The following is a 23,392-nucleotide window of genomic DNA, read 5'->3' on the forward strand; positions in this document are numbered from 1 at the left end:
TGGGCACTGGGACATGAAAATCAAGTACTAAAGTATGAATTCTTGAACTTGTATAGCATAATTGTTGTGTATGTACTTCTATATATAAACGTATACATACTTTTAAAAATATTATATAAGTATTTATATATTGCATACAAGTGAATATTTAAACTGAGTGTTTTCTCATAGCGTTTGGGTTTTTTAAAATGAATTTCAGCTATCCCAAATCATGCTGCTGAACAGAAATCAAAATGTGGCCTAATCATTAAGTATTAAAGACAAACTTTACTGTTGAGGGTGGTGAAGCACTGGACAGGCTGCCCAGAGAAGCTGTGGCTGCCCCATCCCCGGAAGTGTCCAAGGCCAGGGGCTTGGAGCAACCTGGGATAGTGGAAGGTGTCCCTACTATGACATGGGGTGGAACAAGATGATCTTTAAGGTCCCTTCCAATCCAAATCGTTTTTATGATTCTATAAAAATCTCTCAGCATCTGACGCAGAAGAGTGTTTATCAGTAAAATAAAGAGATTATTTAGGTTAAGTTCTGTCAGGCCATGGCTAAGCTGTCTACACAGTAACCTGAGATGGACAAGAGTGAGAAGGTCCTTCCAATGTGGCTCTGCAGAAACAGCTCATCTGCCTCTGAGGCATGGCAACACCAGAGAATCCTGCCTTGGTTATTAATGTTTATGTTTATGTTTATGTTCCCATCCTTTCCCACTAGGGAGCCACGAAATGACAAATGCCTCTAAAGGCTTGGTTCTTCTCAGAGTACAGTCCATAAATTCCCTCAGTCTCGTGGTCTGAGCCACACAAAGCCTGACTAAATTCCCAAGGCCATTAGACCCTCAGTGCCAGTGTGAGTGGTGGCAGAGCAGCCCCGTGCTGTACCTGTTGTGAGGAGCTGTCTGGTACGCCACAGCGAGTGCCTGCCGTAGGATATCACTCATCAGCTGTTCAGTGGCCTGAGACAAGAGACAGCATTAGGAGGCAGCATGACAAAAAGAGCAAAGGAGCTTGCTATTTACCCAAGTATCAGTGTACAAGCAGCTGAAATTTTGGCTGGCTTCAATCCTCAAATGATCAGCACAGGGCAGTTCAAGACGCCCGAGTGAATTTTATTACTTAAGACATGAATTTATTTAACAGAAAGAGACCCAGAGGTGCCCAGAGCTCAGGCTGCAACTGCCCAGCCTGCTTTCCCCCTAGACCTGCAGAGCTGTACATGCCCAGCAGGGTGGATCAGGCATTCCAGAGTCTGTGCTTCCAAGAGCATTTCAGGACCCTTCCTCTCACACACCAAAGCTGGTTTTGTACATGGCAGACTGCAGACATTCTCCTGGGAGCCGGTGCCTGCACCCCAGCCCTCTCCCTGTTGTCATCAGGCTTGTGTCAAGACACTGCCACAGAAACCTCCCAGCCTGTGCAGCCATATGCCCAACACTTAGCTTAACCAAGGTTCAGTCAAAAGCTAATTAAGGCTCTTGGCTTTCTGTGCTGTATCAAGAGCAGAGGAGAGGTTTCTGCAACGCTCAGTGAGGAAAGCTGGCATAACTACAGTTATAATGGAGCAACCTGATGGCTACAATCTGTGTCTACAAATGGATGTATCTGTATCAGAGTTCAACTGTGGCAAGTAACAGGGAGAACAGCACAAGCGTGCACATGACTGCATGTGCCACCTGCAATCAATTAGCTTTTGTAAAACTCATCTTCTGATAAGCTGCAGTCTGTATTAACAACTCCAAAAATCATCTTTGGCATGAAATACACCAGAGTGCTGCTAGAAATCATCTGTGTTAGCCTTCAGTCCAAACCCAAGAACTCCAGATCCCTGCTGTTCAAATGTTGGTGCAAAACCATTTCTCTGTTTTCCCAGAAGTGATTATGATAGAGAAATAGTTTCTCACACATAGCAGAATTGTTACTCTCCACAGAAATTCAGTCAGCAGTCCCCCAGCAGAGACAACCTGGGCAAAGTAACTGAGTGGTATTTAGGAAAATATAGCTAACCTTGTATAAAACAATCAAGTTTTACACAATCTGAAAGATTCCTCCCAGTTTTGAAGGGAAGGACAAAGCAAGGAGTTACTTTCAAAATTACAGAATGAGTCAGTATCTTAGTGATGATGAGAATTTGCAAATCACTATTCTGTGTCCAAGCCAACACATCAGGTGAGAAAACTGAAAACCCACACAAAAGTATATAAACCTCTTTGGGCAGCTAAGCATCTATCTATTAATGTAGAAAGACAGACTTTGATTTGATAAATGCACATTAATAAAGATATTCCATTTTTTTTATAATTGCTGAGTTAATACAATTACAGACAAGACCTTCTTGTGAAGTAATTTCTTACCTTTAAAATCATATCTTCTATTACAGATGCATAAACATTCTTTTGTACCTCAGCAGGTTGAAAAGAAATCCCTATCTATAAGATATAAGAGGGAAAAAAGAATTAGTATATCAAAAAACACAACCCACATTGTACTAGAATTTAATAAGATTAACAGAAAAAAGTCCAAATACAAAGGGTAGTTAAAAGAGAAGCAAGTAGACATACAGAGCTTTCAAGCAGTATAATCTCAAGATTAATTTTAAAAAAATCTGGGTAAAATTAGCACAGCCTGTAGAAATATCTCTGAAAGTCAGAAGAAACAAAAGCAGGTTTTAGTTTTTGTTTCAGAAAGTCCACACAAAACCCAGGCTGCACTATCTTTGGGTTGAGAATGGAAGCTCCATTTTAAAACTGTATCATATCTTCAATCTATCTACTCAACATCCTTCCTGCACCCAACTATGGCCACTAAAACCACTTTCAACGGTACTCCTGGCACAGGGGTTCCACATCAAAAGTGTTTAATCCCTCAGTTCCAGTCTCACGGTGCCCGTGCCTTTGTCACCTATGTCACACCAGACACACTGCAGAGCCAAAGTTTTGTCCCTTCGTGTCAGCAGGTGAGGTGGGGACAGGGATCCTTTCTTTCTCCAACAGCTGCTCCATGCAAACCCCTCCTACTGCTCTGCTACAACAGCAAGCACTCTTTCCTACAAGCCAAGTCAGTCTCCCCTCCCTCTCCTGTTGCTGTAACAGAAAAGTTCCCTCTCTCCTGCCCTAAACTGAACAGGAGGAAGAAATCCAAACAGCAGAGAAGTTTGGTGAGTTTTACCACAACCCCTTTTCAGGAACTGCTATTACACACCATTGGTCCAAGCAACAAGTCCACATCTTTCTATGATAGAACAAGAAGAATTCAGTGCTAGTGCTCCTCATCCCTCATTTATCTTTGCTTTTAGCTTTTCAAGATGATTCTTCTGTACTAATCCCTGCAAAACAGCTACCCTGAAGTGAGCTCCTAGCTGGCATTTTTCCCTTTCCCCTGCCAGAATTGGCAGCTGTGTGTCTGGAGTCAAAAGGTCCATTTTTCCAAGACGTGTAAAAAAATTTCATTAAAAAGTCCCAAGGCCTATATAGAAGGATGAAAGAAATGCAACTAAATAAATGTAAGAACACACCTAGCTTAAAAACAGTTCTAATTAACTTTATGATTCACTTATTACCTTCTCAGCAGTGTCCCTCACGAACTCTGATGCAGGCAAGGAAGCCATGTAGAACTTCATCTCCTCTTGCTTTTCCTCCTGTTCTTTCTTAATGTTTATTTTTAATGGCTCGCTAAAGTTGAGAATATCTACTTCCTCTTCATGTTCTGCCTCTTGTTTCAGAAACTGCTGTAGTTCCTCCAGTTTTCGGCACAGCTCCTCACCACTGCTGTAAGATGAAGGGCACTCTGAAATAGAAGCAATCAATTAAACACATGATAGGTTATGGAAAGCTGTTTATAAACAGATGCACACTCAAAATATGGTACGAAATTAACGTAATTGCAAGTTATTTTTGTAGTGCCTACCAAATATACGGATGAACAGAAATGCAAACAGTCATTGAGAGCCTTCTAATTATATCTTCATGACACTCATGGTTCTCTCCCACATCTGCTCCTACACCAATCGAGAAGGCTGCATTTCATACAAAACCAGCCTCATGTCAGTCTCCCAGACATTCTCACAGAAGCTTTCTAAGCTTTTTGGCAACTGGCAAATCAGTCTGATGCTCTTCGACTTGCTTAGAGAAGTGGAGCTTTAACATGTAGGCACTATGTAGTGCTAAATCATCTTTTACATTGTGATGAGCATTATCATGCTTCAAGACAGGCTCACAGTGGAATGGCAAAAGGAAACCTCTTCTCTGCATGATTGACACAAGCCAGCAAAACCTTCAGTGCAAAGCTATGCGGTAAAAAGATTCTACTCTTCAAAGAAAAACACAGTGATTTAGATAAAAATATTAGAAGATAGATGTAGGCTTCCTTTCCACCTTCAACAACTGCAATGCAGGGCCAGACTTTACAACATATTATCAATTCCATACACTTCTGTGAAATATCTTAAATCCCTGTATGATCAGAACAGAAAAACATTCAGCTTTTGGAAAGGGATTATCTGAAGGTGAAACAAGAGAGCTTAACCGTGAAGAATGGACAAAATTAAAGACGTGATTTTAATACATACTGAAATGAACTGAGGGGATCCTAGAGCTATGCTAGTGGAATAATGTAGCTGTAATACAAAGCATGAAGCTTCACATGAGCCAAGTCACCTCACTTTTGGAGGTGAATTAACCCCCACCGGCTCCACATTGCCACTGCCAGATTTGGGTTTTTTTTGGTTTTGCACCTGAACTCATTCAGAGTGTTTGCATGGTCTTAACACAGGCTAAGCCTACTCAAGGACAGAAATGTCATTACTCCCTGTGTTTACTTCGTGTATCCACTTATAAATGATTACATTGTGGAGCAAGGATCATCTTTCATGAGATTCATCTACACTGAGCCTCCAAGGGCCCCAAAACACAATAAAAACAAAGAGAAGGCCCAGAAAAACAGCAGGAGTGACAGGTACAAGGGACAGCCCCACTTACAGGCTTGCCCTTACCATCTCTTTTGTTATTCTGGAGTGAATTAAGTGAAAACAAAGAAAGTAAGAACGCCCTTCTGCAGATGTGCTTGTACACAGGCATTTAATAAACAGTGTCTTTAGCAGAAAGGAGCTCCCTGTCCCCCCACACTCACCTGGCTCACTGTCTATCTGTGTCAGCACGTCCTCAATGGAGTCCTCCTCGTTGCGCAGGGTCTCAGGGTCAGGGGGCGTGTAGCCATGGCACCGACACCAGTGCACCACGTGCTTTGTTTTCAGGGGTGTGATATTGTGAAACCTGGGATACTTCTCTATGATTTCTTGAAGGATCTTTCTCACTGTCATTGCTCGTTGCCACTGTGACCAACCAAAGAGAGAGCTCATCACACTGGCTAGAATATTTATGGTTAGCTTACAGCCCAGAACCATAATCCAGGTTGCAAGGGAAACAGAAAAGGAACATGACTTTATCCAGGGTCATAGTGACTTCTGACAGTCATTTAAATTTTGCTTTATCATCCACAAAACATCTCAAGAAAAGAGACACACATTTACAGGGGCCTAGTTACATTCCTCTTGACTTGAAATGTTTCATCTCCCAAGTAACACCAAAGATAGCATGGTGCAAGAAATCCACTAGAGTGAAGTATGTTCTTAAAATTTGGTTATGCTCTTTGATCATTTAAGCTGGCAACAGCAGAGGATCTAATTCAGTGTTAACATCTTCCCTGTAAAACTCCACAGCAAGATGGCAAAGTTAGGAAGACAGAGGGGAAACCACAATAGAAAAGGTCCAAGTTAACTGAAATATTTCTCTTTGGTGAACTGACAATCCACATCAGCACTAGTACAGCTTATGTCAGATCCCTCAACTCTCATCCTACAGAAAGCAGACACAATCCCATAACAAGATTGATAAATTATGTTCTGTAAAATTCCCTTGAATGTAACATGCCACAGAGGAGGGATGAGGATAATGTACTAACAGTCTGAAAGACTTTGGAGCTTTAAAATGCTTCAAAAACCATCTTACTACAAATCAACTGAAAAATGACCTTCAGCATCCTTTCTTTTTGAGAAAGCCTGTGAACAATAAACTGGATCACTGTCTGAACACAAGTCAGTGCACCTTGCAGTAAGGAATGCTGCCATTTAAAATAATAGATTTATTCAGAAAACAGATAGACAACAAGGAAGGTTCCATAATTTCTAAATCCTCCTTGTGTTCCTAGAGACTGCTTATGAAACATTGGAGGAGAGAATTACCTCGGCTGCTCTCCTCTTCCCAATGTTCCAGCTGTAATACTGTTCCACTGAACTGGCACAAAAAGAGCTTACATCCTCACCTAAAAAACACAAAATCAAAAACTCTATTAATTTTTCAGTAAGTGAAGTAAGATGCATTCTGGGTTTGATGTTATTTAGCAAAGAGGAAGAGGAACATGCATTTCATGCTCACAGGCTCAATGATTGCAACCAACTCTTACAAATGCTGTGCTCCCTCCAAAAGAGACTGATACTGGTTTTTGAATGCAAAACCAGCCTCCCTCTTGGGTCATACACCCAGAACCTGTAGCTATGGGCTGTTTTAAGCCTCTTTCCCCCCCAGAACTCCATTATGTAGACCTGAAAGTCTGCCTTACTAGCCAAAGTATTTTCCCTTGAAAAACTGGATTTTTTTTTTCCAAACAAATTACAACATAAAAATGAAACAACAGTGAAAAGGTTTCCTGGCAAAAGCATGAGAGTTGTATCTGATGAAAGCTTTACTGTGCCTCTCACTCTTTCTTTGCTGCCTCTGCTTGAGAGGGTCTGCCCACCCAGACTCCAGGACCACTCGTTCAAAGTGCATTAGTTCCCAGGGAAAGCTGATATATTTTCAGTTATGTACATGAGTAAGAGGAATGAAATAATAAAGTACTACACAAGATTAAAATGTTTCTCTGCAAATTATCCCCTTTTGTTTAAAAAAGAAGGCAAAACCCCCAATAACAAACACATTTCAGTGTTGAGCTGTTATTGTATTTGCCAGCTCGATGAAACCTCTGTTTTAAATTTCAAAAACGAAAAAAGAAAAGCAAAAAGCAAATCCATTAAGGACAAACCAGGAAAAAAAAGGCCTACTTCCAGCCATTATGTGAAGAAATACAATGTATTTCTAATGGAAAAAAAAAAAAACAGATGAAAGATTTTAACTGCTAACAACATATCTCATATTACTGGAAGAACCTAATTCTAAGCATCTTCTGAATAACCCCTGGGGTAAACTCTCTAGGAGAATGGCTTCATTTCATTCCACCTTTTAATAACTTCTGTGGCTATAGAGTATGCAAGGCATTCTGTTGATATACTGACAATACAGAGCAAAGCCTTTTCATTTACTACTTACTTTTTTCAGCAATTAATGGAACCTTCTTCACTATTGCTGTTAAAAGCTGCTGGATGTTCTCCAAATATTCTATGCTGCAAGGGATAAAAAGAATCACAGTGAAGATTGCTGTTGGAAGCAATGAATCAGATGTAAAAGGTTTTAAAATCACTGCATGGTTTAAAGCCTTTAGCCCCAAGGCATTATAAATAACAGCGTGAGGATAAACTGTTACACCCCACCCCAATCCAGAGAAGGTATTTCAAACAGCCCTTCCTCTTGCCAGTGTCCACTTCTGAAGCTGCATTTGTCAGGCTGAAGAAAATGAAGGCAGGCTTGGAGAAAATCCCTGCAACATTACTTTGAGAGGGGTAACTAGTGCAGACTGCCCCAGTAGGAAACATGGGAAACTTTGTATTTATGGGACTTGACTTAACCAGCCATAGTCTATTAAACTGTCAGGGACTGTATTTTCCAATAGTTATCTTATAACGAAGATAATTTTCAGTGTGTAGTGACTGAAGATTTATTCCTGTCTCTTACACTCTCCATCAGGGTAATGTCGGCAGGGATACACTGAGATAACAAAACTTTACAAAACACAGACACAGGAAAGTTGGAGGAATCAAGATCAGAAGAGACATCCTACAGACTGCAAGAAATATGCAGAGAAAATTCTGCAGTCTGAGTTCGGGTGAAAAAGCACTAACAAGTACTTGCAAAAGCATCAAAAACAAGGCACTGGATTTCACAGCATCCAGTGATCAAATACTCATTATTATTTAATACAAATTCTGATGCAAAGCAGCCCTCATACTAAGTAATTACACAAGTATATGAGCTTAACAAGACTTGAGAGTCCTGAAGGTGGACAGTTCTACTTATTTCAGATGCCCCATTTCAGAGCTGTGTTTCACTGGGCAGTGTGACCTGACTAAGGACATGCAATGGCAGTGGGATTTATACAAGCAGAGGATGATAAAGAGATTTTAGCAGCTTGTCATTTTAACAAAGCCCAAAACAACTGCAAATCTTCAAATAATTTTTCCCCTTTCATGAACCATGCATACAAATCCATTCACAAATAAAACGTTCCAACACTGTCTGAAACAAATGCCACCCAACAGGATTAGTACAGATACAGCAGTGCATGGGACAGATTTTATAATGCATTTCTAGGTCAAAGTAACACTACTGCACGCATCCTTAGAAACATCTCCATTCCCCAGCACTTCAAAGATCAAAAATCCTTATAGAGAAATGAACAGTTACTTGATAACGTAATTCCCAAGTTCAGAGCTCTCTTCTGTTTTAACTGCTGCTTGGCTTTCTTGGGTACCCACAGAACTGCAGTTTTGTCCTGTTGAATCAGGCTCCATCTTAACTTCAAAGAAACAGAACAATTTTAAGACAAAAAAGTACAGTCAGCTTGATAAAAGTACCATACAGTCTTGTGAGACTCCAGTAAGACTAAAAGTCTTACATAACATCCCTTATTGTTTGCAGTCTCATTGCTAAGCATGAACAAATTTGACCTCCAATTTTGCTGAGAGACCTACCAGAACACATTCCCCCCACAGATCTCCACGTGCTCACATCTCATCCTTGTCAGAAAACCTGCATAATCAATTGCTGCTGTTTTGTATAAGACTGCCTGATCTAAACTGAACTGCCTGGCCAATCTGCAAACAATCACTGATTCTGACATGAACTTTCTCATGTCTAGGGGAGAACTCTGGTGAGACAGAAGCAGTGAGAGATGTGCCAAACCCAAATAACCAGGCAGTCTAGTCACACAGCTGGGATGGAGAGAGATGTGGCAGTTCTGCCAGAACTGAACTTCAGGTGTGTCAGCTCTGCCCCATGCTTCATTCTGGGAAGGACTGTGTGCATCTCTTTCCCCTCTGTGTGCACAGGGACATGTGCTGTCTGCATCTAGTGCTGCTGGAAAGCAACCTCCAGTACATCTGGCTGAGAACAGCAGGATCTGGGGTTGAATACCTGCTGCTCTATGCAGTTCTGCAAATATGGACTGAAACAATGAGTGTTTAAGGTACTCCTTGTAGCTTTCTAGAACATTCTCATTTTTCCCCATACTTGTCTACACCATGGGGTTTGTCGAAGGGGAAGTCACTGTTAAATTCCTAGTTCCCAGGTGTCATTTTAACTTGATTTAAACTCTACTAATAATGGAAATAAAGGAACCCACAGTCATGGAGTCTAATATAGTTAGGCCATTTGCATAAAGCAGCATAAGCTTTTTTTTTTTACTACTTGTCTTACTAAGAAATCCCTTTTTACCTTTAGCAATGGATGCCGTGGAGGGACTTGGGACAACTGTACTTGCTGCTGTGACTGCTGAAACTGCTGAAACTTTGCTGGTAGAAAGTGACTGTAGCACTGGAGACGAACAGGAAAAAAAAAAAGGGAGGGGGCAACAAAGAAGAAAAAATCAAATTTCATACATTTCAACAAATTAACATTTTCAGAAGTAACACTTTTTTTGCAGCACAAAGTTCAGGGATGAATTCCTTGCTACAATTTCTTCTACCTCTACTTTGGACCATGTATGCCAAGAGTGACCAAGTGCTACCCTGTGTCAAAGGAGATTTTCAAATACCATCTGTCAACCTCCTCTGCCCTTTACCTTTGTTCATAGGCATGAGTATTGTCTGAACACCTCCAGAAGCTGTGTTTACACCGAGCTGTTTAAGCTGGCTGGGAACTGTCAGAACAGCCTGCTGTGGACTAGACTGATTTGAGTGGATTTTTAGCAACCCTGCAAGAAGAACGGAAGACAAAATGTTAAATAAAACACACCAGTTAGTTTATCTCCAGCTACTTCTCTCCCTTTCTGCTTGAAGCAGGATGGCATGTAACCTAGCACTGCCACCCTTTTAACAAGCCACAGTTGGGTGAGCTGTCAGGACGAGTTTCCACTGACACAAGTGATGGCTCAAACGCTGTAGTGCTGCACTGCAGTGTGCACACTCTTACATGCTGCACAGCACTCTGAGAGTTGTAAAGCAAATCTCTTCATTACCTAAGGAATTTTAAGCAAAAGTTGATGTAACAAACCTTTTTACTGAAGCAGGCTCAGCAGAGTAAAACACTCTTGTGAGGACCAGACCTTGTGCTCAAGGCTGTGGTAAGCCAGTGAATTACAGCTCTGTTGTACTCACACAGCTGCTCTCAGGGAGGTATCCCAGCGCCACTCACACCTCTGCAGTTGAGCTTAGCAGCATCCACTGCAGGCAGCAGGGCACAATCAACCCTGTTCCAACTATGGGACAAGCCCAAGGCTGCTGTGCAGCAGGTCTGACAAAGGACACACAAGAACTGAGTGTTGTGAGTCTCTGCAACATGCACTGAACACACCCATAAGGATGGCTAATGAGGCTGAGAAGTACATTAAACTAGAGACTGAACTAAATCCCTGATTTTAGTCAAGGCCAAAAGAACAAGCAGAACATTCAGATATAAAAAGCATTATCAGTGGTGCCACTCAGTAACTTCAGGAGAAATCAGCACAACTGCAAGCTGTGCCACAGTCCCACGGGTGAGGAGAGCTCATTACCTGTCTGCCAGCTCTCTCCTGCACAAGGAGATGTCATCTCCTTGTGATGACACCCCAAGGCACCACAGCCACCACTCTAACACTGTGTCAATCCTTTCTACTGGTAAACTGGCTATTTTCCATGTAATTGAATTTAATCTGCTGCTAATTTTTTTTCAGATCGTGGAAATTTAGCAGGCTTCTATTTTAAAACATTGACAACAATAAACTTCTTAGTTTCACCATGGCAATTTCGTAACTATGATTTGTTTTGACATTATTAATAGTAGTAGCAGCAGTACTGAAACACAGCTGCCTTCTGAGTATTAAACATGAAAGTTTCTGGTGAAGATGTCTTGGTTTTTCTTGTTTTTTAAGGATGCCCAGCACTGGTCAGTTAGGCTTTCACCTGCAAGCAAGAAGGCTCACCTAGTGCTACCCATTCCTTCGTGTGGGACAGGCTGATGTGTCAGGGTAGGACAGCAAGGGACCCAACAGTAAGGCTGTTAGGAAGGGACCTCTTCAATAAACCCTATCAGCCTGGTGGGTGGGAGACATTGCTTGATACAAAACAAGGGAAAGTTTGAAATCCTTTTCAAAAAGTTGCCTTTAAAAACAGAAATGTTCAGAATTTTGATAGTTTTGAGTTTTTCTTTGTTATTACATTGAAATAACTGTTTTATAGCCACTGTTCCGTCTGAGTTTCTTGAAGAAAGAGTTTTCCATGATGAAGTAAACGCCTCAGGTTATAAAAAAAATCCCCAAAACAAAATCTAGACAGCATTCTCACACGTAAATGGGAGTTTAAAGCTGAAAACTATTTAGTATGGCTTATTTCCTCCCAAAAAACCCACCTGGCTGCTTTCCTTGCAAAGAGAAAAATACTGAATTGCTTCCTGAAGGATTCTGCTAGTCTTAGCAGTCTATGCTGTTTATTTTCAAGCTCTGGGTAAAACCTACCCATAAGAAAGGAGAAGTTTAAGTTTGACTAGAGAGGAAACAAGAAGAGCTGCTTTAAAAAGACACTGTCAGATGAGCTCAGTGTCACTTATTTTATCTATTTTGTATTTCTATTCTGCTTTCACTTCATAAGAAACCACTTCAAGTGAACAGAACATGCCAGCAGGTAAATTAATCTGAACAAAAATTTCCAATTTTAACTCATAACTCCTAGACCTGCTAGAAATACAATAAAACTAAATAAGGAGAACTCCCTTCCACATAAGGGCAGCCCATTTTTATTACTTCATTTTTATTAACCTGAATGATCCAGATCCAGCCTACTTCACAGTACTTAATGAATTTTGACTTCAAAGGCTCCAATTCCCTCTAATCAGCATCTCTCTCCTTCTCAATCCCAACAGAGCAGATTCAAAGCCACAGAGCCAAATTCTGCACGTTCTCTGCATACAATGGAGTTTCACTTTCACAAACTAATCAAGTCTGTAGTACTGCTGGTATGTTGATAGTGAAACACTCTGCTCCTGACAGGCAAAATGCATCTTCTAGTGAAAATTTGACATGAAAACTAAAATCCCTCTCCAACACCAAAAGGCAACTTGTGCTGTTATTTGCAACAGATACAGTCAATGTCAAAAGGATGCCAAATTATTAGAAATTTCCTTGGCTAAGCCAAAAGTTTTGCTAGTAAGATGTTTTAGAAAGCATGACTTTCACACACTCAGAAATGCAGGTGACTAAATACTTCCATTTATAGTGAAAACATGTAGAGAACTCACACCTGGATTCTAGCTTTCTCTAGGAATGGTGTGAAGGGAGTTTAATACCTGATACTGTAGCTTTTCCTGTCACAGGCGTTGCTGTAGTCATCAAGGAAGCAACACTTACAACACTGGAAGTCGCAGTCTTATTCACTACTGATGAAGTAGACTGGCTCTGGCTTACACAGATTTGGTGCTGCTGTCCAGGTGTCTTTGCTGCAGGAGTTCCAGAAAATGATGAACTGGAAGCTGCACTATCTGTTTGCTGCATAAGAGGCAGAGAGGGATAACAAATCCCTTTTCATGTCACAGGTGATCCAAAAATAAGCACAACAAGGTAATATAAGCAATAAAAGTAGCAACACCAAATTTTTATCTATCAACTGTTAGGAAGCATGAGATTCTGAAGCTCATATCCAAAAGCCCCCACACAATGATGGCACATAGAGAATGGAGGCAGAATGGCATCAACTCTCCACAGGCATTTGGGAGGCACAGATTAGGGGCTCATAGAAAGAAAGAGGCTCAGAGTGAATTCTACACTCTTCATTTTGCTGCCTCCTCCGCTCTCCATGCACTGCAGCTCCACTCCAGGTGGACAGCCTGCATCTACTGGATCCATGGTTGCATCCCTCCACAAAAGCATTCACTTTAGGAATGCAAATCCTCTGTGTCCTGCCCCCCCTCCATGCCAAAGCAGCTCCTTGCCAGGCTGCAGTGGCACAGCTGCCCTGGGGAGGAGAGCAGTGCCAGCCTTTGCACACAGCCAGGGCCCAGCAGATGCTGCCAGCAGCTTGGGCACCGAGCACTGTGCAGGGCCTGTGCTCCCAGGAGCACTCACAGGCTGCTTAGAGCTGCTTGCTACAAGGAAGAGCAGTCCCTCCAGCAAGCTGACTGTGGAGGACACCAACAGGAGAGAAAAGCAGAACAAGTCATTCCCTGGGACTGTCTGAGTGCAAACACTGCACTGCAGAACATGGCAGTGCTGTTTCTCACCTGGGCCACCCCGTTTGTGGGGAGAGCCACGGCAGGAGCAGCAGCAGTGGTGATGACACCTCCTGATACTCTCAGCACAGTGGTGCCAGGTTTGGAGAGCTGGGATGAGGCAGGCACTGATTTTATAGACCCATCTGATATTTTCACCAGTGATGTCTGTCCACTGGATGCAGCCTTTGAAAAAGAATGCAGGATAAGGAAAACATATATTAGGATTTCAACTTATTTTTAAAAAACAAATCAAAACAACAACAAAACAATCAAGAGAAATGCTTTTTATATTACTAGAAAGTATTTCCAAAATACTTTTGAAAAAAATCAAATTCTGGCAGTAATTGCTGGAACAAAATTATCACCTCAGAAATCAGTTTTTATAAGTGTTGACTTTGCAAATAAATGTCTATCAATCTTGAATTTTGGATAATCAACTGCAAGTACTCTTAATTTCAATTTAATAGAGACTACTTGGTACTTTTAATAAGAAGGAACTTTGAGGGGTACCAAATCCAAAGATTTTTAAAGATCTTTATCAGGTGACCCTTTGCAGCTAACTCTACTCACTTTTTCAATTCCATTTCACTAAGAAATCCCAGAGCCCATTACAAAGCAGCAACTCCAAGCTTACACAGATTGCAAGCTGACCCCTTCTGAGAAAAGAAAGCTGGAAATCTGCAGTCTGATGAAAGTAAGCCTTTGTGTGCTTTCCTCATCGTGGTACAGCCAGCACCACAATTTTACAAAACTCCACATCAAACCAAACAACTGTGAAAGGAAACGCTCTCATTTGTGTGGCTGTGGTTCCTGTACTTTATCTGACAAAACTAGTAAGAGAGAAACACATCAGTTGCACATTACCTGTGTAAACAGAGCTGTTTTCTGTCCAGTTATCACTTTTAGGGCTTGTCCTTGTGTGGAAGATGCTCCAACTCCTACACTGCCCTGAACAACTGATGCTGGAGTCATCTGCTTCCCAGAGCCCTGAGGTGAAGGCTGGCCAACCAGAAAGGTGCCCTGCTCCAGAAAGAAATCAGGGAGGTCAGCACTTTGAAACACAGTTAAGTCAACAGTAATCTAGGAATGTCAATAACAGATAAAAGCTTGTGGCTATAATGTAGCCACAACATTTCATCTTCTGAAACAAAGCATTGCTACACTGGGTGCTCCTGCCCTAAGAGCTGGATGCAGCCTTCCTGCTGCAGAACACCTTCTGATGGAAGCAGAGCAGGAGAAATGTCAAGTAAGATCCAGATCAGAGTCCCAGAATGTTTCACATTCTACAGAATTACAGGACATCCACCTAACACCCCTGCAGCCTGAAATGCCAATGTGCTTCCACTGAGGTGCTTGTGCCACTGACCTGGGGTGTCTGCTTCAGGATGTAGGATGTATAGGTGAGGTGCTGTGACAGGTTACTGCTTGTGCTTTGGGTTCCTCCCCCTCCTCCTCCTCCTCCTCCTCCTCCTCCACTATTAGTAGAAGAACCAGACTGAAGACCTGTAACCAGAGGAAAAGACCCTTTGGTAATCCAACAGCTGCTAAAGCATCCCTGCATATACAGGTAGTTGAGAAGACTTTGCCAGACATTTGGTGCTTCGTGTTTTGCAGTCAAGTAATGTTATTATTCAGTAAAGAAGAGTTCAGCTGTGCTGCTGTGCTCCCTTACAGATCAACTAATGCCATGAGCAAAGGAGCTATTGGGGAGATAAGGAGGGCTGGTAGACAAGCAAAGTTCATTTTGGGCTGTTTTGAACTTTCTATGAAATGAAAATGCTGTCCAGCAAAAGAACAATCTCTTCATCACTCTTTTGCAGGTTATGGATCTGCAGCAAAAGCTATGGAAACACTCTGAATCTCACTGCCTTCTTAATTTTAATTTTACTGGCTGTCAAGGCAATTTTGTTAACATAATAACAGATCATGGATATCAAGCAGTGGTAATTTGCAGTGACACTTTGATATTGTCTGCCTCCAGAAGGAACAGCCTGAACGGTGACTTTTTGCAGTCTCTCATTAAGAAACAAGGGTGAAAAAATACTCATGGCTCTGTCATAAACATCACAAATATGTGATCTTCCCTGCTGCCACTGAGATTATCAAAGTTGGACTGCCCCAGCTGCAGGTATTTCACTGGGAGTTCCATTCACAGGCCTATTAATTGAAAAAAACATTTCTGCATTGAGAGCATGGCATGAAAAGCAGTTTCACTGAAAACAAAAGCCACTTGTGAGATCTCAGCCTTAAAAAGCACCATATATGGGGTAGTGAACAAAGAAACCCTATCACATTACTGATTTCCACAGCACCAGGATGCTTTCTAGCAAAAATACCAAACATTAATTATGCAGTGATTACATTATTTAACTCATTAGATTTCCCTGCAAGACTAACTAGCATTATTTGTGGCTCGTAGTATGGCTCCTTGGGGTATCAGCAGCAGTTTTCCTTTCCCAGAAGGGTTCTTGCTGTTGGTGGTCAGGTACAGCTTGGTGCCTGGTGGTAAGTTTGCCAAGTTTGCCAGGTTGGTGGCTGGTAACTGCAGTGTAGCCATCACTAGGAAGAGAGAATAAAAAGGAATAAAACAGTTGCTTGCAGAAAGTAGCATGCACTGAAATCTGCACAGGATGGAAGTACTCAGTGACATGCAAGCAGTCCTCAGTAATCCCTGCTTAGCTGATCTAACCACAGATTAACTCCACCAGTGATGCACAGACACTTTTTTTAATAGGTCTGAGAAAATCTGTGTGCAGTCCCACTTGTGGCTGCAGGCCAAAGCAGCACAGCTTCCTGCAGCCCCAAGCACCACACAGCAGCTTTCCAACAGCCCCAGCCTGTGCTCAGCTAAAGCAGCTGTGTGCAGGTGCACACAGGGGGCTTCTGCCCATACTCCTGTGCCTGTAAGCACTGGGGAAGATGTGGGCATGAAATAGGGACACTTTGGCTCTGGCTGGATTCATGGGGAAAGGGCCATAATACCAGGCAAAAATGTAAGACCAGTGGCTCCATGAAAGTCTGCAAGGTCTGCTGCATATTCCCCAGTGTATCCATCTGGTGTCCACTCCCAGAACACTGCATGTTTTAAAGCACTTGTGCTCCCTCTTCCCCCTTAGATAATGAATTAATATTTTCTTTATTATTAATCTCATCTCGAATTTTCCTATAGAGCTCTCTACTCACTTCCAAGTTTTTCAATCACACACAGTTATTTTGCAGTTGAATAAATAATTATAGACCCATCACCAGCTATTGAAAAGGTGTAAAATCACTCTACCTGAGCCTTGAGATGTACTTTTCAAAGCTCCTGTGGAAGAAACTTGTGCCTTTGTTATAGTCTGCACGGGCTGAGCCACAATTGTGCCTCCACCTCCACTCACGATGGCTTTGGCTACACCTTGAGTCACAACCTGCTTCGAACCAACAGCCTTTGCCACCGAGGAGCTGGACTTTGCCACGAGGATCTGACCACCACTTATTGCCACTGCTTGTTTCACTGTCGACTGCAGTGCAGAACCAACCGGAACGCCAACAACCTGCAACAAACAGGGATGGCATGGCATGGCATGGCATGGCATGGCATGGCATGGCATGGGGCCCTGCTGGCCACAGCCATCCTGGGAATCCTGGCTGGTACACCACCCCCATCTCCAGACATTTCAGGACGTGCCTGGCCACGAACAGAAGCTCTTCACTCAAGAACAAAATTAATTCGGCAAGAGGCCAATCCCAAGTAAAATGATAAACTGTTAAACCCAGTCAGGATCTCAGCACACCCACAAAAGATTACGTTCATTCAAATCACAGGGCAATTCCTTTTCCTTTGATTTATAAGCAAGGCTTAATTCCAGCTGAAGATAAAGCTTGCCTTGGTGAATTAAAGAGATGTAGAAATTCAGTTTCAACACATCCATGGGAACAGATTCCCTGGGAAAACTACAACCTCAAAGCAGAACCCACAAAGTGCTTCAATTTTATGTGTCAATAGTAACTCCAGAGGAACATGAGTTTTTTGCATACCTGCTCAAACAGGCAGAAAAGGCAGGGAAAAGAACAAGGAAATGTTGCAAATGCAAAAAAAGTATTTACTTAGGCAAACGTGAAAGTTCTGTATGTAATCTCTAGTGCCTGGCACATCATTCGATTCTGTCCACAATGGGAAGAGGCAAGAATGGAGACAAATTCTGACACATCTGTCATCTTAGATATCACTGCACTGTGTCTTCTCAGAAGCTGTGTCACTCCTGTCAAAGCAGGACTGCACTGGCATGACTCCTCCAGTAAAATACTTGAGTTGCCACTCAAGTAGGACTGCTTTCACCTAATGCTAGTTCTGGCTCAGCCTCCACCCCCCTCCCTATTTGTGCTGCTCTCTTGTGCTGCAGGTCTGCATTCCTAGGAAAGAATTCATCTCCTCTTAAGGAAAGACCTGGATGAGTTTCAGCAAGAGCTGCTGATGGCAGCCAGCTTTATGGGTTGACAGTCCAAAAGCACCTGCACCCCACTGCTGCAACAGCTTCAACAGAAGCAGGAGATGTTCCTGTACACAATAAAATGCAACACTGCCCGCTCAGCCTGCTCCCTTCCCAAGGATTACATGGAAGCAGGACATGAGCCACCCTGCACAGAGCAACCCAGCTACCCATGGTGCTGCCACTTGGGAGCAAGGCAGGAGCAACCCTGCTCCCCTGGGAGAAGCACCAAGGGCTGCAGTAACACCACGAGACAGCCCCCATGCCCCTTACCTTGGACTGCACTGTCCCCTCACCAGTGCTCATGATGGGTTTCTGTGGGGACAGGGCCAGCATGTGGCTGCCCTTGACGGTGACGTACTGCTGCACCGAGGGCTGCGCCGCGCCCGCCGCCGGCACCGCCGCCTGCTGCGGCAGCTCCCCGGGCTCCTGCTTGATGATCACCTGGGCAAGGACAACAAACGGTCACAAGGAAAGCAAACACCTCTGGTGCCTTAGGATTTTAGCCTTTATGTTTTTCAAATCCTGTACTGCATTAGTGTATAACTCCAAACTTCAAATAGTGTGAGTTACTGTCTTCACACTTTGGTCAGACAAAACAATTCCTCTAGGCCTGAGAGCCAAGGACACCCTACAACCTCAGGTCCCAAAAGTATAAACAAAAGTGAATTGAGGGGACCAAATTGGGGGTAAATGACTTCATTACCTGAAACTGTAATTGGCGGGTTAACCCTTAATATGTAAATGGACTAAATTTATATCTGTCCGAAAAACTCATGACCATTGTCCATCTTGGGTGTAGCCTCTGAGGCTTCTGACTGCCCCAGGTGTATCTATTGAAGGCCTCTCATTAATACCCACTTTATTCTCTTAACCTTGTCCAGCCTCTGTTCTAGGGAGCCACTCCAAGGCATCACCTTCAAGCACTGAAGATGGCTTATGGAGCAGCCTGTCTGCAGGGAAGGGCAGGCACACTGAACTCAGACATGGTGCTCACCACCACAGGACTCTAACTCGCCTCCAAGTGAGGGCTGCTCCCACACAGCGTGTGGGGTGGTGTGACAAAGTGACATAGTGACAAAGCAGTCCCCATTTCAGAGGTGGCCATGGAAATTACAGTCACAGCAATTGCTGGTAGTGTTACAAATATCACTGATCCTGACAAAGGGACTTGGCCAGACCTGATTTCTTCAGATGCTGCATCTCCACATGGAGCCACGACACTTTAAAGTTTCAAATTAATGTTCTGAACTTGGTATTTATTTCTATCCTGCAACCAATAGCTACAGACACTAAATGATGACAGTTGACATACAAACATTCTCTTGTGTATATGTTTTACATTTTCCCCACATCTAATCTCCAAGGGCAGCAACACAACAAAAGCCTCTTTCTGGTTTCTTTTTCATGTTAGATTGTTGTAGGTACTGTAACTGGTAGGAAGCATTCTTTCACCTTTTACTTGGATCACCTAACATTGCCAGAAAGAATTTCATATTCCATGTGGTAATATTTAAGGCAACACAGTCAGAAGCAGCAACATCTGAGATTGACAAATCACCGTTACAATTTTTTAAGAAGCTCCTGACAGATCTATTGCAGTTCACTTCTACTGCATCCCATTAAAAGTAGCTTTCAAAATATCAGCCTGAACACAACAGTGATTCAAAAAAGAGCCCCAGAAAGGATGGAAGAGGTGATAAAAGGCAAGATCCCATGTACAGCAGAGCCACAGGGAAAGAAAACAAGACACATTTTTGAGAGATGCTACAGAGCCCTTAGCAGCAAGATACATTGGTTCCAGTAAGAGTTTTACAAGCACTGAAGTTCCATGGTTTGTGGCACAAGTCAGCATGAAATGACACTACTGGGCTGCCTGTCCCAGCACAAAAGTCAGGAGGGATACCTTTGTAAAAGCTCCCAGTCCTCCAGTGACCGATTTGGGGCTTTGCACCTTGGAATGACTCCCAATGGGACAAAGGGGTGGCATGGTGGCAAAAAGAGAATCCTCCTGCTGCAAATAAGAAGACATGGTGCAAAAATCAGTGACATGTCCAATAAAAGAAATAAAACAAGTGACTGCTAATAAAGGGCAGCATGGACATCTGGGCAGGCCAAATTACCTTTGCAAATAAGACATTTCTAAAAATCAGTCAACAATTGAGTAAAAGGAGTCTAACTTTCTCAATATAAAAAATTTAGTTGGACAAATGCAAATTTTAGTTGGAAAGTTACACCTCCAACAGCAGTAACTGTTTCTTACCATGTCACATAGAGGCAAAAATATTGATTCATGTTCTCTAATCAATTTTTTATATAAAAGTACTTCACTTAAATTTCAAATAGGCTGAGGGGGCATCTTATCAATGCATACAACCACCTGCTAGGAAGGTGTAATGAAGGTCAAGCTAGACAACACTCAACAGTATCCCATGCAAGGACAGAGTCAATGGGTACAAATTGAAATATAGGAAATTATAAGGAGAACCTTGCTGTTTATGGTGACCAAACAGAGTAACAGGCTGGTCAGAGAGGCTGGGGACTCTTCAGCCTTGAAGACAAAAACCCAATTGGACACATTCCCAAGGAACCTACTCTATTTGACTCTGCTTTGAGTTGGAGTGGTTGATCTCTAGAGGTCTCTGCCGACCTCCATCATTTTGTGATCCTATACACAATCTCAGAGAGAGAAGACAGTGTAAGAAGAAACAAGTTACAGAGGGGAAAATTCTTCTCTCAGAGGAGTCTATGCTCTCCTCTAACTGGAGTGATGCAGTGGCACACAGTCCTTCCAGACAGAACTCTCCATTTGGCAGAAGCAACAAACATTTAGTAAAAACCATTGCATCACCTGAACCTAGCACTTCCGGGTCTGAGGCCAGCAGAGAAGTCAAATGCATTTGAGGGAGTTTGTTACAGTGCAATTGCTCTCTTTTACAATCAACCTGACCCCCAGAGCCATGGTTTTACCATCCCTTGGCCCATCCTTGGGCTGGATTAGGAGCAGAAATCGGGCCCTGCAACTCCTGACATCCTCCTTGTACTGACACACGTGGCTGGGAACATTCGTTTTCACACAGCTTGGCTGGCTGCTCTAGGTCACCACACAGCTGCACAACTGGTGGCAAATGGGAGGTGTGAAGACAAGGCTAGAAGCACAACCTGTCCTCCCAATAGCAGCTGCATTTGAGAAGGGCTGCAGAAACACAGCCTGAAGTCATTCAAATAAATACAGAAAACTAGCACACAGTGAAGAGATGAAAAGTGGTGAGTTATGCACAACCTGTAATATCCCACTGAACTATGAGGCACACTCTTCTCTTTAAACAAACCCTAAAATTACAGTTTTTCCACCAACTAGGAGAAATAAATCAAATTACATTTCTGTTTACAGAAGTATGATTTTTATGGGTTTTTAAAAAATCTTCTGTTTTTAATGTTGCCCTAGAAATACAGAATTCAGCTGTTACTAATGATGTGTGCCTACTCTGACTCACTGAATTTTTTTTCAGAAAAAACTGTGAAAAATAAAGAATAATGAACGATTTTCAACATAGTTCAGTGAAATCCATGTGAGCACACAGGTTTTTAAAATCTGACTAGCCACTTGCACACCTGACACCAAAAATGCTACTCCAAACGAACTGCTTCAGACAACAGTCTGCAACACTTTTTGCCCAGAAGACATAGGAAGCATCTCAGATCCAAATGTGAAGTGATTTGCTCTCTGCAGGCTGACTGGCAAGCCTTCCCCCACCATATCCTGCTTTAATACTGAGGCTTGGAGACAGGGAAATGCTCCTGTTTCCAGCAGCACACCCGCCAGCTGCTTTCAGAGCCTCACTGACGCCACTTCCCTGCCAGAAATATCATCCCTAGCACAAGATGAGGGAGAGATTTGATGTGAGACAGTTCAGCTCTGCACCTTTTGGGCTTTGCAGATCAGAAGCATGAACTGTATTTATTGCTGTTTGTTTACACATCCAAATGTTACTCCACTGTTTACACAAACATTTTTCTAAATTCAGGCAGTTGTAAAACCACTACATGAGTTATTTTCAGGCTGCTAGGAACAGCTGCTGTACAAAAATAATGAGCAGAGTGAAGGTTTTGAGGAAGGCATCTCTGGTTCAATCATACTCTGTGACTAACAAAGTGAAGAAGATCAAAGCCAGCTACAGAAGAGCTTTTTTGAAAGATACAAGGTTTGGGGAACTATGCCCTCCATGGATTTCCTTGGAGAGAAAATAGAAGAGCAGTGCCTTTAACAGATACGTAGGCAAGCCTAATTAGAGCTGCATGAAGTGACACTATCATCTTGTATAACCACCATGTTCTCCTATGGCTCCATCTGTTTGACTCAGTAAACCTTCACATGAAATGACAATCCAAGGAACTTGCCTGAACTGCAGAATTTTTAATGCTAAGAAGTGCCATTTAATAGAAAGCTGGACTTTAAACGGCAAGTACACACCAAATGAGAATGTTACCTTGACAGCTGAGGTGCCAAAACTGCTCCCATGGGTCTTTGACACAGGAGATCCAGTCCCGTGAGAGGCCTGACAGACACTGCTCAGTTTGCTGGTGGGGCTCCCTGTGCAGCAGGAAATAAAGCAGATGCTGGGTGAGGGCTGGGAGCAAGGCCACTGCACACATGAAGCCTCTTCTAACAAGGAACAGGACATTTCATTTCATCTGCATTCTCCATCAGGTACATCAGCAGGAACTGCCATGGGCACAAAACAGATCCACCACCGAATTTACACCTGTGGGAACCATGCCCTAGAGAAGGTACTCTCCACTCACTGTGTGCTGCAAGCAAATGCTCAGGAACCTTCCTGAGTGGCTGAGGATATCAGCTACGGGTGCAAATATGTGAAATAAGGACAGATGCAAAGTCCTCTGCTGCCCAGAAGTCCCCTGAACCCACATTAGCCTTGGACACTGGCATGGAGGAAGGATTGGAGAGAGAAGGAAAAGAAAGGCCACAAAAGGAGGGAGACAAAGTGAGGAGTAACAAGAGCAAGGGACAGAGTGAGGAAGGTAAAGGAAGAAACAGAAACAAGGAATGAAGGCATAGAGTCATCTGTGGCAGATGCTCTTGCAAAATTATCAGACTGCCACATGTGCCACAGCGCTGTCCTGGCCCCCAAGATGGATGGGGGTCCAGTGGTAAACTTACCCTGCATTATTGGCATGTGCATAAGACTGCTCCTCAGCAGTCTTGTGACTGCTGCTGTTGGGCTGGTTTGGCAGTTTTGTTTGTTCAAGAGACACCAAAGCCACGGATTACACACATGAAAGCAAAAAACCAGTGTCTCATACTATA

At 42.8% G+C, this 23,392-nt stretch overlaps 1 protein-coding gene across 5 annotated transcripts in view; it reads right to left on the reverse strand.

The window, feature by feature from the left end:
- Window positions 1–23,392, reverse strand: part of YEATS2 (YEATS domain containing 2) — a 48,442-nt gene that overhangs the window by 3,759 nt on the left and 21,291 nt on the right. For 4 of the 5 annotated variants that reach the window (XM_088170530.1, XM_088170529.1, XM_014870302.2 and 1 more), the window contains 18 exons: window positions 22,554–22,657; window positions 19,970–20,077; window positions 18,337–18,507; window positions 16,869–17,127; window positions 15,989–16,150; window positions 14,958–15,094; window positions 14,456–14,611; window positions 13,601–13,774; window positions 12,671–12,869; window positions 9,975–10,106; window positions 9,629–9,727; window positions 8,600–8,711; window positions 7,349–7,422; window positions 6,226–6,305; window positions 5,115–5,316; window positions 3,547–3,773; window positions 2,342–2,416; window positions 873–946 (listed from right to left, as the gene is read on the reverse strand). In XM_088170530.1, coding sequence (XP_088026656.1) covers window positions 873–946; window positions 2,342–2,416; window positions 3,547–3,773; window positions 5,115–5,316; window positions 6,226–6,305; window positions 7,349–7,422; window positions 8,600–8,711; window positions 9,629–9,727; window positions 9,975–10,106; window positions 12,671–12,869; window positions 13,601–13,774; window positions 14,456–14,611; window positions 14,958–15,094; window positions 15,989–16,150; window positions 16,869–17,127; window positions 18,337–18,507; window positions 19,970–20,077; window positions 22,554–22,657 — 2,545 coding nt within the window. The remainder of the gene's footprint in view (window positions 1–872; window positions 947–2,341; window positions 2,417–3,546; window positions 3,774–5,114; window positions 5,317–6,225; window positions 6,306–7,348; window positions 7,423–8,599; window positions 8,712–9,628; window positions 9,728–9,974; window positions 10,107–12,670; window positions 12,870–13,600; window positions 13,775–14,455; window positions 14,612–14,957; window positions 15,095–15,988; window positions 16,151–16,868; window positions 17,128–18,336; window positions 18,508–19,969; window positions 20,078–22,553; window positions 22,658–23,392) is intronic. The other variant, XM_088170528.1, reaches the window with a different exon arrangement.

The sequence above is a fragment of the Sturnus vulgaris genome, chromosome 10 (assembly GCF_052056855.1).
Source record: "Sturnus vulgaris isolate bStuVul1 chromosome 10, bStuVul1.hap1, whole genome shotgun sequence".
Taxonomy (NCBI): Eukaryota; Metazoa; Chordata; class Aves; order Passeriformes; family Sturnidae; genus Sturnus; species Sturnus vulgaris.